The sequence below is a fragment of the Balaenoptera physalus genome (genome assembly GCF_965194825.1).
Source record: "Balaenoptera physalus genome assembly, chromosome: 2".
NCBI lineage: Eukaryota > Metazoa > Chordata > Mammalia > Artiodactyla > Balaenopteridae > Balaenoptera > Balaenoptera physalus.
The window spans coordinates 37,654,553-37,673,639 of record NC_138883.1 but is presented as its reverse complement, the minus strand read 5'-3'; the positions used below and the strand labels follow the sequence as shown (position 1 = coordinate 37,673,639).

Genomic DNA, 19,087 nt, shown 5'->3' with positions numbered 1-19,087 from the left:
GGGACTTCCCTGGTGGTCCAGTGGTAAAGAATCCGCCTTACAATGCAGAGGATGCGGGTTCGATCCCTGGTCAGGGAACTGGGATCCCACATGCCGCAGGGCAACTATGCCCGCGCTCCACAACTACTGAGCTCACGCGCCTCAACTAGAGAGCCCGCATGCAGCAAACTACAGAGCCCACACGCCCTGGGGCCTGCGTGCCGCAACTAGAGAAAGAAAAGCCACACACCACAACTAGAGAAAAGCCTGTGCCTCAACGAAAGATCCCACATGCCTCAACGAATATCCTGCGTGCCGCAACTAAGACCCGACGCGGCCAAAAATAAATAAATAAATAATAAATAATTTTTTTTTTTTTAATGTGGACTTGTAGACCCCAAGGCATAATGAAATCAGGGATTGGATTCTGGTTCTACTTACTAGTTGTGTGACCATAGGCAGTTTGACTAGCTTCTCTAAGCCTCAGTTTCCTCATCTGTGCACTGGGAATAATGGGTTTGGGGTGTGAAATATGAGATTGTCTTAGCACAGTGGCCTAGCTCTAGAGCCCAATAAAAGATTGGGTATTATCAGTTTACATTAATGCTTTAGAGATGACATAATTCTCTAACAAGAAATACCTGTGGTCATACTCTTTTAGCCCTCCAAAATGTACAGTCATAAAACTTTCATTTAAATAACTTCTACTTTTAGAATTTGGGGTTATCGTTTGGAGAAGATATTCAGCAGGGGTGCTATTGTGGAAAAAAACTGTGGACTCAGAATTAAAAGATCTCAGAGCTGTGTGACCTCGGGCAAGTGATTTATATCTGGGCCTGAGCTTCTCAGAAGCAATGTGGTGGGATGGGAGGGGTGTGAACTGATTAAACATTAAATGTACCTGGATTTCTGTAACTATAAAAAGAGGTGAGTGAACTGATTCCTGGCACATTCCCCAGGCCACCTTCAGCTATTGAAGTTCTACAGTTACAAATAATCTTTTTTTCTTCTGTCACCTTTGGATTCTTTTCAGGTTCAAATAACTAGCAAATAAAGCCGAGATTAGTTATCCAGCTTCCTTATTTCCTCATTAATTCAGTGAGTTAGTGAGAAAGCTAAGAAATTAAATATTGTCATTTTCTACATCTGTGTGGCAGATATAGGTGCTTGAATGTTTTTGAGTAAATAAGCAAGGCAGATGGTAAATCTGTTATTTCAGATTAATTAATTAATTAATCAATCAGTATCAACAGATTGTTATCTCAGCTGACAAAAAAGAGCATCCCAAAATCTTTGCCACTAAGATAGAAATATCTGAAAACTAGAAAACAATTAATCAGATAACTAGGAATTGGTGTCTGGCAGTAAAATCACGTATCTGTTGCTTTTTTAAAGATCAGAATTAAAAAAGAAAATTGAAACAGGTGAATCTAAATATAGATCTGTATATGAACTGCAGAGAAAACAAGGCAACGGGAAGATTTCCTTAGGAAGGTGATTCTCGAAGAAAACACTGATGAAGGCAGGGAAGAAATAGCGTTTTGGCAGAAAAGGCAAACATATGTGAAGTTAATAGATGGTCAAGGGGAACGAGTACAACTCAGAGGACCCTTCTGCCAAACCAGCTTTCATAAGCCTCATCGTTGTGTGTGAAAATGAGTGGTATTGTCATACCCTGCATATTTTTGTTACCACATACCAATTTCATCTGCTTCTGTTGTACTGAAAGTTCTATGTTTAAATAAAATTCCACAAATATTAGGAAATATGCATTTGAGTTGCATATTGCTCACATTTGTGAGCAACTCCCATTTCTCAGTTAGCCAAAATAGTGCCTTATTAGATGCTGAGGTGGCGTTAGCAAAGCCTTATATAGAAAACATTGTCATTTCATCATACTCAGAATGAATAAAATATTTACGGAGATCACTAATTTTGTAGAGCAAAACACAAATCCTTATTCCTAGAGAAATTCCTCTAGAGGGGTCAACAATACTCTTTCACTATTCTGAAAAAAGATGTGGGAAGCAAATATATCTCTGTATCAATTCATCTTTTGCCTCCAAATTGAAAGTATCTATTATATAATTACTAGAATACTTTCACTTGGTACCTGGGAGAAATTTTTCTATCGGATCGATAAGCAACCTAGGTGTTTCAATATTAAAAAGAACACATCACATCATACTTTCTTTATACTATACTATAAGCATCTAGTCCTCAACTCAGTAATATTTGAGTATTTAGAAGGTGAAAAGTAGTTTTAGAGACATTCTCTGAAGAATAGTAGCAAAGTTTCCAAATTACCCCAGTGAAGCTTATCACTTGACTCAAGTTATTTTTAATAGGGAGAAGTTTAGATAAGTACTAGTGGGGGTGGGGGGGAAGCTAAAATATTTTATAATCTAAACTACTTGAGAAGATATTAAGTTAAAAATGTGAGGTATATTTCCTTGTATCCTTGCCGGTGTGTAAAGATCTTTTTTTGTGTTTGAACAGAGCGCACAGCAATGTAAGCATTGCTTAATCATGCATCATGCAACTTTAAACACCGGCCAATTCGCTGAAATGTTTCAGACACACACACCCACATGCACACCCTCTCGCTCACACTCACCTGTCTCCTGGGACCCACCGTTTAATGAACTGCAAGCCTGTTTGCGTCCTCTGTGCCCAGGAACTCTGTACCTGTGTACATGCAGATCAGCTGCTTGGAAACCTGGGGCGCCAGATCACGTGATCATTGCTATGCCTGTGGAGGTGGCTTTTTCTTTTCTTTCTTACTTCTTCTGCCCTTATTTTTCTTTTAACTGGGGAAATGCTATAAGTTCACAGGTCTTTGCAAGTCCAAATCTGAACGTTTTGGACTCCTAACTTTTCACCGCTGGATTGCCTTTGGATTTATCATAGGGTACCACATCTCCTATCAAGGTTTCAGCTCCGGGCTTTTCTGATGAGCAAGGAGCTTTTGAGGCCACGGTGGAGAAAGCGAGGCCCAAGCCTGCGGAAGTCCTCCATGTCTGCAAGAACCAGGTGGCTGAGCTGGAGCTGTGGCTGCAGCAAGCCAACGTGGCATTCGAGCCGGAAACGTTAGATGCAGACATGCAGCAGGCGGTGGAACAGCAGCTGGTAGGGTGCCAGGTAAGCCTAACGGGTCTGAGCTCAGGGTCTGCCTCTTCGCCAATCACCTTCTGAGACTGGGTGAGTTTCTTTTAAAGCAACAGTGTGATTCTTCCTGTTACTCTGACCCCTATGTTTATCTTGGCCTCAACTTTTTGTTCTCAGGATAGTTCTTTGAAATGATTTATGTAAGCAGAGTATTTGGGGAGATAGTAGTGGGTAAGATCTCAGAATCTAGAGTTCAGATCCAAACTGTGAACTGCTAGGAGTTAACTTCTCACCTCATTTTCCTCATAGAGTAGGTTATCTCCTAAGACTTTGTCAGGATTAAATGAGATAAATTATCTAAATCAGTGTCTGGTGTATGAAGTATATATAAAGTGCTCAATAAATACTAATTTTATTCATAATATTAAATTCTTTGAATTTTCATTCGTCAGAAATGAAAATGAATATCCTGATTTGCAGGATTGCAGATACACTAGAAAAGGGCTTTGCTGCCGTGTTATTACAAATGCTCCTGCTCCTGCCGGGGAGGGGCAGGAATGTAAACTTCCTTGCCTGCGAGTCATTTTGAGTAACATTTGCTGGCACAGCCCAAAGGTTGGGATCTCTGTATCCCTCCAGGGAGAGGCAAGACTGACGACACTGCAGGAGCATAAATGAGCCTCACGCACGACAGCCCAGCCCAGCCCAGCCCAGCCCAGCCGAGGCACCTCCCCCAAAGGCACTTAAGACCTACCTTGGCCAGATTGGCTCGCTTGCAGTGGTCCCAGGGACAAGGACTTCCTCTCAGAGTACCCCAAGTCACTGGCCAGTCCACAGGGAGCTCCACCCACTATATCCCATTATGGGGTTGGGGAAGACCCACCTGGGCCCGAGGCCGGCACTCCTCCCCTTTTTCCATTCAGACCCACAGTCTTACAACATCCAGTGCCTGTCCGGTGGGACCCAGGTAAGCAAGCTGACTTCCTTCCTTGGGCAGCTCAGCACTTCTCACCCCAAAAGTCAGCTCCGAGGAGGGATTCACTCACATACTGGCACTACGACATGACCTAGCTGATGAGGCGCTTGAGAGTCTGGAGAAGACAGTGTCATTCAGCACAGAGCAGAGCTACTCTAATCTGAACCTGCAGTATTCCAGATGTTGAGACCTAGCCACTTAAGGCCATTCAGAAGCCATCTGCCAATTGATTGTCCTGCTGACTGGGTAGACCCCCAGAGCCAATTCCTTGATCATTACCAAAATCTGGTCCTTGGGCCACTTGTAGTTAGTTCAAGGATGTGAGGGCTGCTCAAGGAAAAAATAGGACCGCAAGGTGGCAGTAAGTCGCAATGAGCTTTATTTGGGCAGAGTTTTGGTGGGACCTGGAGGGACTGGAAAGTCTCTCATGGCAGGGGACCTTCCAGAGGCTTTGGCAAGGAGTGAGGGTGGGACCACCACCCGGAAGGGGAGAGACAATGGAACTCCCAGGAGATGGGCAGTCCAGAGGGGCTCGTGTGTCTAGGTGATGTCAGAGAGCTCTGAAGGGCAGCAGAGGCTGGGGTCTTTAGAGCACCAAAGTTTGTCTTAACCATAGCTAACAGATATGGGGGTCCAGTTTTGAGTCTGGCACTAGCGAAATGTGAGCTGATATTTCTGCTGTGAAGAAATAAACAACATATGAGTCAATATACAGGGGCCAACTTTGGCTCATTTATATAACACCATGACACATACAGTTTAACTTTGAAACATATAAAAAGCCTTACAGTGGTCTGTAAAAACACTAAGTTGCCAGAGGGAAAATGTCCAAAGGACAGGAGCAAACAGGTCAGCCAAGAAAAAATTATATTCGGTAATTTAATATTTGAGAAGAATGTTTAGCCTCGATTATTAAAGACATGTGAATCAAAACAGCTGTTGTTTTGTTCCTACATTACCTTGACAAAAATTATATCATCCTGGAAAGCTCTGGAGAAATAGATCCACTAATGTCTGTCTGATTGGTTCAATGTTTTGGGAATTCAGCTGTCAGCAGATAAGATGTCCATCTTCTTTGACCTAATAATCCCATTACTTTAAATTTACCCTCTGAAAATAACCCAAAAGGAAAAGAATATTTATGGCTGCATTGATTACGGAAGTGAAGCACTGGAAACAGTTTAAAGGCTTAACAACAGGGAGATTAAGAGAATTATAGAGTACTGACTTGTGGCTATTACAACAGGAATCATGAAGTATATGTATGTAGACACATGAAAATGTATACATAAAATAGCTAAATGGAGAAAAAGAGTGCAGAATTATAGTATACTTTGTTTACAGCCACTTTAAAATCTATAAGTACATATTGTTTAAGCTTAGAAGAGTCTATATATAGAGGATACAAGTAATTTGCTTGAATGGAGAAGTTATAAGTATGTTATGTGAAAATTTGTTTTAAGAATAGTTTTTCTTTAAGTTTCTCTCAAAGAACTGAACTTGTTCATAGTCACACACTATTTTAGCACAAGCATTCACAGTGCTGGCATGTAAGGCTGAATGCTGCTGCTACACTCGTGTGCCCAGCCAGTTGACATGACTTTTGGGGCTCCTGAGCCCCAGGAGAGGGCAAACTTGATCTGTTAGGAGGAGAACAATGATGGTGACTTACTGGGAAACTTACTTCATCCTCCTGATTTATTTTTAGATCCGGGTGTAAGTCAGCCAGTTGTATCAATGACTAAGTGTTTTAGGTTCCAAATTATGTCTTCTGTAGTCGTCTTCTGATATTTGGGAAGCTTATTTGGCTTGAGAAAGCGAAGGAAAAGAGCGAAGGAAAGAATTTTCAAAGAATTCTTTTTTTATTACTACTCAGCACTTGGATTGCAACAGAAAAAGGTTAGGAAGGTGGGAAAAAAAAATAGTTGGCACAGACTACGTATCAAGCACTGGCCAAAGTATGTGGATTTAACTCTAGCTTCTCAAAATGACCTCAGGAGGTAAGTTCTGTTATTATCCCCATTTTACAGATGACTAGAGACACAAGCATAGATAAGGTGCCCAAATTTTCCCAGCTATGAAGTGGCAGGGCTGGGATCTGAACCCAGGCAGTCTAGTTCCTGTGTCTGTGGTCTTAACCACTATGCTATAATGGATATATTAAGCTCTGTTTTCTAAGGTGAATATAGAATCACTTGTTTTAGATTATTTTACAACCAATTTAGATGATTTATTTACAACCGATTTGGAGTTGGTTTGGTTGTACCCTTATGGATAAGCACAGGAATTATGTGGAAGTTGTTTTTCCTTCCCCAGGGTCCCTTCCAACTTGTGTTTCTAGGACTTTATATATACACTTAGGTAGAGAGAGTGAATCTAACTTATTTTGGACTGTAACACTTGTTCAGGACCAAACCTATGGTTAATTAAATGATTTTATTCCCTAGGCTATGCTAACAGAGATTGAGCACAAGGTCGCCTCTCTGTTAGAGAATTGCAAAGATCAGGGCCTGGGAGACAGTGGAGCCACTCAACAGGAGGCTGAAGCACTTTCCTGGAAACTAAAAACCGTGAAGTGCAATTTGGAAAAAGTCCAGATGATGCTGCAGGAGAAATACAGCGAGAACCAGGTAAAATATGACTGTGTATAAACATGTATGTAGATACGTGCACATGGTAGATCCATCAGCAAAGAGCTCTGGGTGGAGGTAAGGAAACAACTACAGAGGAATTACAGTAAGTAAGGAAGAATTATGCCTCTTTTTTTTTTTTTTCTTTAAATAAGTTCTGGGGATGTAATGTACAGCATGGTGGCTACAGTTGACAGTACTGTTGTATATTTGAAGGTTGCTGAGAGTATATCTTTTTTTTTTTTAATTTTTAAAAATTATTTATTTATTTATTTATTTATTTTGGGCTGTGTTGGGTCTTCGTTTCTGTGCGTGGGCTTTCCCAAGTTGTGGCAAGTGGGGGCCACTCTTCATCGCGGTGCGCGGGCCTCTCACTGTCGCGGCCTCTCTTGTTGCGGAGCACAAGCTTCAGACACGCGGGCTCAGTAGTTGTGGCTCACGGGCCTAGTTGCTCCGTGGCATGTGGGATCTTCCCAGACCAGCGCTCGAACCCATGTCCCCTGCATTGGCAGGCAGATTCTCAACCACTGCGCCACCAGGGAAGCCCAAGAATTATGCCTCTTAAAACTGTAAGGCTTGGTTACACTGGCTTTTGTCATTGGTTTCATTTCGCTGTGTAGTTTTCCGATCTAGGTTGTCTTTAGTGATGGTGTTGGTTTGGTTAGAGTTGGTTTGACTGGGTTGATTGTTCTTGCTGATAATGAGCTCTCTGTAAGCCTTCTTCATAAAAGAAGGATATATTTTAAAGGAATTGTGTGACTCTGATTGACTGGAAAAATGAAGCCTTTATAGATAAGATTAAAATTTGACAATCAGAAACACAAAAACCTGTTTCCAGGGTACTTTTTGTTATTCATTTATAAATATTCACATATACTGATGAAAGTGTCATACAGCTAAAGTGTGCTGTGACTTTTAAAAGCATTCTGTGTATATAAATGCAAATGTTCATCTTGTGAGTAGGATCTTACTATGTAAGATTTGCATCCATACTTACAAGTTGGTGGTTTCTACTTAAGAGGACTTACATTCACAGAAATAAGATTGGCTCCAAATACACAGGCTGTATGGATCCCCTTTTATCCTAATATGTTCTCTCTCTTTTAAAACAACTACTTATGTTTTAGACATAGGGGAAATTTGCGTTCATAAGCATGATACCATGTCTGTTTTTTATATCCGTTTCACTTTGTCCTCAGTAAAAAAGTGCAATCGATTTCCTAGCTTTTAGTAACTCATTGGATGAGTTAAGTTGAGGAATGAGAAAACGACCACTTCATCAAACATAGTGGTTTTTGAAGTTGTTATGAAATAAGTACATTAAATCGTAGTGTATAATTACTGTAATTAACAAAATACAGTCATTTACTTCACATACAACTTTTCCATTGTGTAGCCGCATTATTAGAATTGAAATAGGTCACCAGTTTAAATAAATAGTCTGCCATCGTAAAATGTTTTGCAGCATTCTGCCATGCTAAAGAAATCTTCCGAGCATCAGAAAGTTCTCCAACCAGATAACCTTTCTGAATTTGAATCTATTGTAACTGAAAGGCCACAGTTCAGCAGACAAAAAGATTTCCAGCAGCAACAGGTAATTTCAGCCCCGAACAGTTATAAAGATAAGAATAAAGCTTTCTGTATGGAATGTCCCATTGAACTAAATACTGAAAGGCCATTGGAGTGTTTTCTTACGTGACTGAATAGAAAGTGTGATGTGTGGGTGTTCCTGTGTGTGCAGCAGCTCTGAGTTTTGAGTGTTTACTGCAGTAGGTACTTTGCTTTCATCTGCTACAGTTGGGGATACTGGAACTTGGCTGCCTTATTAACTTGCGTCTTATATCAAACTAAGCAAATATCTTCAGGGTGAACTTACCTCTGTAACTGCAACACTTCTTTCCCTGTTGTTTCAAAATGTTTTAGTATATTTTTGGTGGTTTTCCATGTGTGTAGCATATATTTAACAATACTTGGTCACTGTGTGAATATTTTAAATAAGTTTTTGAAAAATAAAAGTTAACGAGAACAAGCAAGCAAGAAAGAGAAATAGTAAATAATGATTTAGGAAGTGATTCCAAATCAGCTGATCTCAACAGAAGAAACCCTTGGGTACTAATTGAAAACCTTGATTGATTGGACTATTTGAATCTTATTCAATTATAGGTTTTGGAGTTAAAACCGATGGAACAGAAAGATTTAATCAAATTCATAGAATTTAATGCTAACAAAATATGGCCTCAGTATCGCCAACATGATAAAGATACAACTCAGACATCATCTGTGAGGTAAAATATTTTTAAAGAATTGGACATTCGGTAGTATTGTGGTTGGGAGAGTTAACAGTGTTTCTTTTAATGTCACTTATAAAACATTGTCTGAATGTAATAAAATTTTTCTATGTTGATTATTCTTTTCACCTTTTGTTTTCCCTTAAAAGCAGTAAGGCATCTAGCCCTGAAAATGATGCTCCAGACTTGATCTTGTCAACCCAGGGCCAAAGTGGAGATAAATGGCAATATTTACATCATGAACTTTCATCAAAAATTCGGCTCCCTCTACCTCAGCTTGTGCAGCCCCAGGTCAGTGTGTATGTGCACACAGTGTAAATAAGTGTGTTTACCTTTGAAAATCCAACGAGCATTCATTAAACACACATGTATGTTCTGCATTATTTTCAAAACGCAGTTTATTTATATTCAGAAGGCAAAGATGCCAGGTGGATTTTCTTACTTAGCTGTCCTCTTTTCATCTTCCTGGAAATCTGCATTAAGTGCTTCCCTTTTGTGCTTCTATAGCACGCTGGGCTTCCCTGATCATAGCTCTTGCTATACTATACACCTGCGTATTTGTCTGTATTCCCCATTAGATGGCATGAGAAGAAAGACCATGTCTGCCTGATTCACATTTGAGTGCCTGGCACAGTAGTAACTGGAACATCAAAAAAATCTTGGTTACTATATGTTGAATGAATAAAGGAATGAATAATATATGTAAAAAAATACTTTGAAAATGATACGTTGCTATATGAGTGTCATTCATTCATCAAAAGATTATTTGGCATCTGTAGTGTGCTGGCCCCTATGCCAATGGTACCTGTCTATAGGTATTCTCACCAGCACACCTTATCACACCTGATTATTGCCATTACAAGGGTTTATTCATACTGTGCCAGCTACTGATGGATGTTTCTCTAAACAGGGAGCCCATGAGCAGAATAGCACCGTTGCTCCCAGCAATCAAGTTTCGGCCTTTAACTTTGCACTCAAACTGCCAGGGCAAAGGTTTTCAATGGTTTCCCAATTCCCCAATCTGGTGGGAACTTTTCCGTTCTCTTCTACTCTACCAAGAACCTTATTTGACCAATTAAAGTTGAATCAAATTCATTGGTAGGACTTTAGTCTTGGTTTCTCCTGTCATATACGCTATAACATGTAATATATCATTCTTTTTCCAGCAATAGAATAACATCCCTTGTTCTCCACCCTTCCACCCCAGCAGAGTCATCTACCATCCCATCCTGTTCCTTTATATATGTTAGTTTTCCAATTTGGGAAAGAAATTAACTTTGAATCATTCTCCCTTCTGAAGTCACAGCTCATTTTCAGTACTGATTTAGCTTTTCAATAACAAATCAAGATGCAAATCTGTCCCTGGAGGTGACGGTATTCTATTCTAAGAGTTGGCTGTATGCCAGGAGTCTACCAATAAATGGGAAAAGGAACAGCTAACCTTGGAACACAGATAGATAGCATCCCTACAAATTGAAAGATTAGTGGTTTTATTCTATTTTTCAAATTATACTTTGTTTCCCCTCGTTTTGTTACCTAAATGGACCCTCAAGTGTCTGTGTAAAGCCTGTCATGACTTTTCAAAGCTGTCCAAAATATTTAAATTTTAATTTAATTATTTTTTTCTTATAAATGACAAGATAGACAAAAAACACTTTCCAAGAAGGTAAACTCGGAAGATAGCATGTTAAGGCTTTTTTTTTTTAAGGCATTTTTGATGTTTTATGTTAACATTCACAGGATCTCAAACTCTTTGTAATAGGGTTTCCCTTTTTCAAATAGGTTGCCACAAATATGAGTGTTCTACCCAGTGTGAGTATATATAACTTTAGATACCCAACAGCTGAAGAACTGAAAACTTATACCACCCAACTTGAAGACCTCCGTCAAGAAGCAAATAATCTTCAGACACAGGTAGCAGCTGCATGTTATATATTTTCCTCATTGCAATAACAAAAATGAGGGGAAATGTGATATTGTAAATTGGTCGTAATTTTCTTTACTGAACAAATAATAGGACACATAATGGAATGAGTCCTAGAATTGCAAATAGGATTTATCTCTCTTACTGACTCTGGTAAATTCGGTAGTGGTTGCGTAGAATACCATGTGCATAGGCTTCTAAACCTGAGTCCAGGATTGGCAGGAACAAGGATCTTGATTGATTAGTACTGTCTGCAGTGGGGCTCTGGGATTGCAAGGGTGAGAAGGGAGGGAGGGAGTAGCTGCAAGGTTTCCAACCTTGAGTAGGCTTAACACTGAGGCGGTGTGCGGGATAGCTTAGGTACCCATCAAAGAACAGGGCAGGAAACAGCCCAAATTGGGGTAATCAGTAGCTTTGGCAGGCTCCTAACTTACTTATAGTCACCAGGCTGTACCATGCCGTACCATGCCTACCTTTAAGATGTTGTACCTTTTTCTAATGAACCCTTCAAGTTTCTTGACTTCTTTTCCTTCTCCAGGCCATACTTGATTTCATTAACCCACTTTCTCCTATGTTAAATTATGGGAGGTGGAGAACAGTGGGAAGAGGGATAGTGTGATTTATCTGGGACCACGCTTCCACCTGGATGGCCCCACTAAAGAAGTCCTTCATCTTTTGATTTACCTTTTCATTCCATTCAGTAGTCAACTCACTACCTAACACTGAGTTTCTTAAACTTGTTTCTCTCAGAGTTAACATCTTAATTTTATTTATTTATTCTGCTACCTAGTTCACAATGCATTTGAAATGACTAATTATTTTTAAAAAAGCATAACATAAATTGTAAACTATAATGGAAACCAGGGAAAATATAGGCTTAGGAAGGCAAGGAATCTTAGTGATTTTTATTTTTCCTTTTCTCCTCTTGATTTAGGAAAACGTGTCAGAAGAAACATACGCAAATTTGGATAAGAAATTACTTGAACTCTTTCTGACCCTCAGTCAGTGCCTGGGCAGTGTGGAGGAGATGCTGCAGACCCCTTGGCTCTTGAGAGGGGATGTCGGTGCCCAGCAGGTGCACTACGAGGTAGGGAGCGTCCATCCAGCCCACGTGTTGGCCGTTACCACAGGCAGCCCACTAGTTACCTAGAGCTGAAACCTCTCAAGGTCAGACCTTGTTCACAGTGTCTTTCTTCCTCTCCACTTTGCAGACTCTGGCTCTTGAGTTGAAAAAACTTTGCTTAGCTATGAGTGACAAGAAGAATGATATTTCAAAAGCCATGACTTGGCCTGGCAAGAACGCCAGCCTGTTCCTTGACTGTTTTGATAACCTCCAAGTCTACCTGGAGCACATCCAGGCTACAACTGCCTCTAGGAGCAAGTCCCTGAAAGCTGGCCTCGACTATAACCGCAGTTATCAGGTATGGGTCTGGGCGCTTGGCTGCTTTGACACTGTCTTAGGTCATAGCATGGACCTCTAATTTCCATTCATTCCTATGCCTGGCAGCATTCATGAGTGGGCATTGCTAAGGAAAGCGATGACACTCTTTCTATGAAGGTCTTTAAGTTAGTTCAGCTGCTCATGGTGGGAGACCATTTGAAAGCGAGGTCCTTTCCAAGCTCTCGGGTATGAATTTGTTAGGTTGAGCTAAAGTAATGTTTCTTTCCTGCATTACATTCAGCCACTTAAAGAGCGTCACCCGGCAGGATTTCTAGGTAAGGGGAGCCATTACAGTTTTTGAGCAAAGGAATGACAGTCCACGTACATTTCCGGCAGATCCGTCTGGCAGTTGTCTAATGGGGATTAGAGCGGAGACTTGAGGCAGGGGGACTAGTTAGGAAGCTACTAAAAACTATCTAATGAGAGAGAAATGAAACAGAACATCACTTAGGAAGGAGTCTTGCCCATAAAATCAAACCTGAACCTGGTCAAGCCTCTAGAATCCAAGTCAAATAGACACAAGGGAGGAACATGTTGAGTGGCACCAAGGGAATGCAGTCAGCCAGGCCCAGGCAGTGGCAAGCTGCATAGAATGTGTGTATATGTGCTTTTTTCCACGACCATCCCGCCACCCCAACACCAAAAAATCCAAAAAAACAAAAAAAGAGAGAGATGGGCAGGGAGCCTGCAGATTACAAGGGACTTAAGACACTTATTAATCCATTGCAACCTATTGGACCTCATTTAGATCCCGGTTCCAACAAGCCAAAAGGAAAAAGTATAGGCAATTAGAGAAATGTGAACCCTGCCTAGACAGTTAATAATACTAAGGAATTATTATTGATTTGTAGTATTTTTAAAGGGAGGAATCTTTATCTTTTAGGAACTACATACTAAAACATATACTAGTGAAATAATATGATATCTGGGATTTGCTTCCAAATAATCTGAGGGAAGGGAGGTTAGGTACAGTCAAGAAAGCTCAGGGGAGGGTGCAGAAGAGAGACGACCAGCCCCAAGTCAGTAATTGTTAAAGCTGGATGGATGTTGGTAATGCAGGGATTCCTCCTATTTTGGCATATGCTTGAAATTTCTTATAGCACAGAAATTGAAGGACAACTGAATTTTTAAAAAGGTACTGAAGGCCTAAGTGAGATTCTCACTGTTTCCTGCATTTATCTTTTTGTACAGAATGAAATAAAGCGATTATATGATCAACTTACTAAGAATAAAACATCTTTACAACAATCTCTGAATGAAATTAGTGGCCAGAGTATTGATGAACAGCTTCAGGTAATCAAGTCAAAATAATTCAAACTGACTTAACCTTGAACCAGAGAGTCTTGTGTGTAAGCTGTGTTTCTGAATCACTTCCCGAAATATAAGTTTGTTTAGTGTTGGGAAGGGTATTGAGAAATGAAACCCTCACCCTCTTTGTAGGAGTGCCAATTAGTCCAGCATCTAGGGATCATTTGGCTACATATCAAAACTTTAAGCCTAAATGCTCTTCCATACAGCAGCTCTTTCACTCCACTTATCCAGCAAGTATTAATTGAGGACCTACTATGTTCAGGCACTTCTCTAGGTACCGGACTTGCACTTATCCTAAAGAAGAAGGCAAGTGCATAAAGATAAATATGTTTATGAATATTCAAGGATGGACCTAGCTGCACTGCTTGAATTAAAGACTCTAAATAGCCCAAAAGTCCATTAAGAGCAGACTGCTGCTGAAGCAGTGAGCAGCCTTACAATGGCATACTATATGTCCGTTTAAAAGGCTCCAGATACGTTTGTACTGATGTGAAGAAATGCTGAGGAGCTGATAAGTGAGGAATGCAAATTGCAGAACACAGTGATGTGTGCAATCTGTTGCGTTTCAGGATGTGCACTATACCTCTACTCAGTACATGCTTTGAACACATTAGGAACAAACCGTCAACTGTGGATCTTTGGGGAGAATGGAGAGGATAGAGAAGTGGGACTTTCACTTTTCCCTTAATTCTTTTCTATACTGTTTAATTCTTTTTAAATGAATATGTAGACTCCTTATTAAAGGGTTTTACTTTTTTGTATTGTCTCTCACTTTAGAAAGCAGATGCATATACAGTGGAGCTGCAGAACTCTGAGAGCCGAGTGGCAAAACTAAGAGACGAAGGGGAGAGGCTTCATTTACCTTCTGTTCTACTCCAGGAGGTTTACAAATTAGAGGTATGTCTGAGCAGAAAACATAACTATGAATTATAAAGAGTATTACTCTTATAATTTCCTCTCCGTGAATTACTATGATTGTAAAAAGTAAGACTTTTTTCTTCTACCAAGGGAATTTAGATATGTTCTTCATTTGGGTTATTTTCATGGTTGGATGGAAAAGTCTGTGCACAGCTGCTCTTTCTTTTCAGGATGTACTTGACAGAATGTGGGGAATCCTGAGAGCCAGGTACACAAAACTCAGCAGCCCTTTCATCACTGAGAGCCAGCAAGATGCTTTGTTGCAAGGCATGGTAGAACTGGTGAATATCGGAAAGGAAAATCTTGCTCATGACCACTTACAACAAACCAAAAGTAAAGTTGCCTTACAGGCTCAAATACAAAATCACAAGGTAAGACACGTGGGTCAGATCACCTTTTCATAGACTTTAAGTTTTTCTGAGTGTGAACTAAGAGCATCCGTTTTCTTCCTTGGTGAAAGTTACATCATTCCTTCATTCTTTTAACAAACATCTATTACAGTGCTCACTGTGTACCAGGAACCCTGCTAAACTCGTAAGAATATGATTGTGAGTGAAAACAGACATAGTTCCTAATATTTATGGAGCTTTCAGTTGATTGAGAAGACATATTTGTCAAGGAGTCATTCAAACAAATTTAAAATTAGACTTGGCATACACACTTTTAAGAACATTTAATAGAGGGAATTGAATTCGGGGGTTAGGAGAGGCTTTACTGAGAACTGAAATCAAAAGAAATATTTAAATTACGTAAATGTATGTCTAGCATAATGCTACAATAAATCCTTTTGTTTTCTATTCATTTCATTAAACAAAACCTCATGATCATCAACAAGAGATATGCAGTAATTAAGTGCTGATAATAAAAATGTATAAGACAAGAGTTCCTGCCTTCGGTAAGCTGAAGTCTAGGCTTTTGATTAAGTAGACCTTAGTCTGAGAAAAATTCAGAGGTAAATATTGTATAAAGGATGGCGGGGAAGAGGAGAAAATATATTAACTGATATATACAATATGTCAGACCTTATGCTAGATGCTTTTATAAACCCTTCTGTATATCCTTTTTAAGGAACAAGAGAAGGGATTCACCTAATAAGAAGTCCCCCCCAAACAACTAGAGGGGGCAGCCGACTATAAATAGAGAGCCATGTGAAGGAAAGCCTTCCTCTTCAAAGGTCTTAAAGTGCTATTCTGGGAGCTTTTACCAACCAGAATCCCAATAGACCCCATCAGCGAATTCCCTTTAGTTAACTATTTTATTGTGTAGAAGTTAGAACCAGAGTTTCGGAACCCCTGGCTATTGAATATGTGAGTTTCTTGGGCTCACACAGCTATCCATCCAATTTATCATCTTGAAACTAATTAGCCACATTAGTGGCTTTACCACTTTCTGTAAAGTTTCTTAAAACTTGGAATAACTGATATAAGAAGATCTCACTGGAAATTTAAATTGACTAATAATGTTTGCCCTTTAATATGGACTATTTTGTGGAAAATATTACCTAGGGTAATTTTTCTTTGTGATTTGTTAAAATTCCATTCGTACTCAAAGACTATGGACACATAGGCAATTTTTATTTTGTTTTCTCATGTGTTTGACTCTACATGGCTGTCCTGGGATTTTGGATTAAAAAGTAAATGACACTATAACATGTTGAAGTAACTTGAATTTTAAGATTTTTCACAATGTAAAAATAAGTAAATATTAAAATCTTCCTCATTTCACAGCTTTTTTTCCAGAAGCTTGTTGCTGACATGCTGTTGATCCAAACATACTCCAACAAAATGCTTCCTTCTTTATTGCAAAAGAAAGAGACATTTTGGGCAGAACAAGTAAAGGAAGTTAAATTGCTAGAAGAAAAGTCACACCAGTGTGGAATAAAGCTGCAAAGTTTATTGCAGGTATGTGCCTTTCATAAATTTTGTACTTAAGCCGGGAATTCTGGATTTTCAACCATCACCTGTAGGTTCGAAAACAATTATCTGGTTATTATTAAGCAGTAGTTAAGTGGGAACCAGCAGTGAGGAATGTGGAATCCTGTTCCAGCTCTGACTGCTACTTCCGGAATGAAATATTAGCTGAGATTTCTTATATGTTGGTTAGGGATGGCACAGCATCTTTCTACCTTCTAGGTTTGTGTACAAATAAACAAAATGGAAAGCACTTTGAGATCTTGAATGAGATCATTTGATGAAATAGTCAGTGGTTCAGAAACTGTGCATCCCGAAGAGGACAAGCCCAGATGTTCTGTTGCTGAAGTGGATTCATGACAGTCCTGCCCCGATTCAAAGAAACAAATTAAGCTTACATAAAGCTCTTTCTCAATTTTAAGGTTTATTTCCCCTTTAACTTCTTAAACACGGTGGATGTTAGTACATAAAGGAAATAAACAAAAAACAAAGAAATATTTAACTTTTTTTTTTTTTAATTTATTTTCTTTTTGGCTGCATTGAGTCTTCGTTGCTGCACGCGGGCTTTCTCTAGTTGCCGCGAGCGGGGGCTACTCTTCATTGCGGTGCGTGGGCTTCTCATCGCAGTGGCTTCTCTTGTTGTGGAGCACGGGCTCTAGGCTCACAGGTTTCAGTAGTTGTGGCACGTGGGCTCAGTAGTTGTGGCTCGTGGGCTCTAGAGCGCAGGCTCAGTAGTTGTGGCACATGGGCGTAGTTGCTACGCGACATGTGGGATCTTCCCAGACCAGGGATCAAACCCGTGTCCCCTGCACTGACAGGCAGATTCCTAACCACTGCGCCACCAAGAAAGTTCCAGTGTTCAACTTTTTAATGTGATAATAAGCTATGGTATTATTTTATGCTAATAAAAGTAATTTTCTAGTTAGTGTGTCAAGTTGATATTTATAGTAATAGTTCATCGTATTTAAAAAAAAGACTCCATGAGGGACTTCCCTGGCAGTCCAGTGGTTAAGACTCCATGCTTCCACTGCAGGGGGCACAGGTTTACTCCCTGGTCAGGGAACTAAGATCCTACATGCCCTGTGGCACAGCCAAATAAATAATAAATAAGTTAAAAAAAAAAAAAAAGACTCCATGAACCCAGTGAGTGCCCCTAACAGCCACGTCACCCGCTGTTTCACTAGCTATGAGAATTACTGAGGTGGTTAATTTTCCAGCAGTAAGATTTCATGTCCCTAAGTCAGCTCTGTAGAGTGCTGAGACCCTAGGGGTGGGCTTCTATGGAAATAGAGAGAGCTAGGACAAGGCAGACTCAGGCTAAGGCAGTAGTTACTCCCCTGATGAAGCGTTAAGCCCTTAACTTCTCAAACAGCTTCTTCAAGCAGCACGGTAGGGTAACGGTTTGGGTCATGTTTGTTGGGTAATGTTCGTCGGACTGGGGATTGGAGCAGGGAGCGTTGGGAGCAGCCTAACAGCAGCTTCTGTTGAAAAAGACTTTACAAGTTAGCCCCTTCCTTTCCAAGTAAGAGAAAGGCTCTGAGGTCTCCACAGAGGTATATGCTGAGAGTATCACTTTAACTTAATCCTATTATTCCCTCCTCGATTTGACGAGACAAGCATAAAACCCTAATACCAACTGGATTTTTTTTTTTTAATAAGTGGGTTTTTGGGTTTTTTAAAATTAATTAATTAATTAATTTATCTATGGCTGTGCTGGGTCCCCGCCTCTGTGCGAGGGGCTCTCTCCAGCCACGGCAAGTGGGGGCCACTCCTCATCGCGGCCTCTCCCGTTGCGGAGCACAGGCTCCAGACGCGCAGGCTCAGCAACTGTGGCTCACGGGCATAGTTGCTCCGCGGCATGTGGGATCCTCCCAGACCAGGGCTCGAACCCGTGTCCCCTGCATCGGCAGGCAGACTCCCAACCACTGCGCCACCAGGGAAGCCCCCAACTGGATTTTTTAAAACCTTCTCCACAAAGCAGTACAAGTGGAGTTGTTTCCCACCAGACACTGAGCTCTTACTAGGGTGGGTTATATCTCAGAAACCCCTGGAATCTGTGCTTTAATTTTGTATGGTCTCAGAGTTCATTTTTGTTTTTAGGATTAATTTTGTCATTATCTGGAACTAATCTAGAAAAAGCCCCCTGCTGATCATGTGTTCTTAATTCTTTAGAAATGGGAAGAATTTGATGAAAACTATGCATCTCTTGAAAAGGACCTGGAAATTCTTGTATCTACGTTACCCTCTGTGAGTTTGGTGGAAGAGACGGAGGAAAGATTAATGGAAAGGATTTCATTTTACCAGGTATTTTGCTTCCACTTAAGCCTTCAAAGTCATTGTCTGTAGCACTTTGTGTTTTTATTGTGTTTTGACTAAATTGCTTGACTTTGAAGGTGAATGATTTGAATTGAAATGAAATATCATTCCTCACACAACTCACAGTGAGACATATTTGGGGAAACTGCAGATTTACTTGTGGGCTTCTTGACATAACCACGTGTCTGACGTGGGGTCGGGACCTTGGTTTGAGTCCTGGCTCTCACTTATCACTTCGTCAACTTTCTGTCTCTAAGCCTCAGTGTCTTTCTCTGTAGCATGTAGG

At 40.3% G+C, this 19,087-nt stretch overlaps 1 protein-coding gene across 17 annotated transcripts in view; it reads left to right on the top strand.

The window, feature by feature from the left end:
* The window catches only part of SYNE2 (spectrin repeat containing nuclear envelope protein 2), a 319,482-nt gene that overhangs the window by 226,429 nt on the left and 73,966 nt on the right, over positions 1–19,087 (top strand). For 14 of the 17 annotated variants that reach the window (XM_082442457.1, XM_082442453.1, XM_082442454.1 and 11 more), the window contains 13 exons: positions 2,890–3,120; positions 6,511–6,693; positions 8,159–8,287; positions 8,857–8,978; positions 9,131–9,272; positions 10,764–10,895; positions 11,840–11,992; positions 12,117–12,326; positions 13,538–13,639; positions 14,435–14,554; positions 14,746–14,946; positions 16,303–16,476; positions 18,658–18,789. In XM_082442457.1, coding sequence (XP_082298583.1) covers positions 2,890–3,120; positions 6,511–6,693; positions 8,159–8,287; positions 8,857–8,978; positions 9,131–9,272; positions 10,764–10,895; positions 11,840–11,992; positions 12,117–12,326; positions 13,538–13,639; positions 14,435–14,554; positions 14,746–14,946; positions 16,303–16,476; positions 18,658–18,789 — 2,031 coding nt within the window. The remainder of the gene's footprint in view (positions 1–2,889; positions 3,121–6,510; positions 6,694–8,158; positions 8,288–8,856; positions 8,979–9,130; positions 9,273–10,763; positions 10,896–11,839; positions 11,993–12,116; positions 12,327–13,537; positions 13,640–14,434; positions 14,555–14,745; positions 14,947–16,302; positions 16,477–18,657; positions 18,790–19,087) is intronic. The other 3 variants (XM_082442467.1, XM_082442464.1, XM_082442455.1) reach the window with 2 other exon arrangements.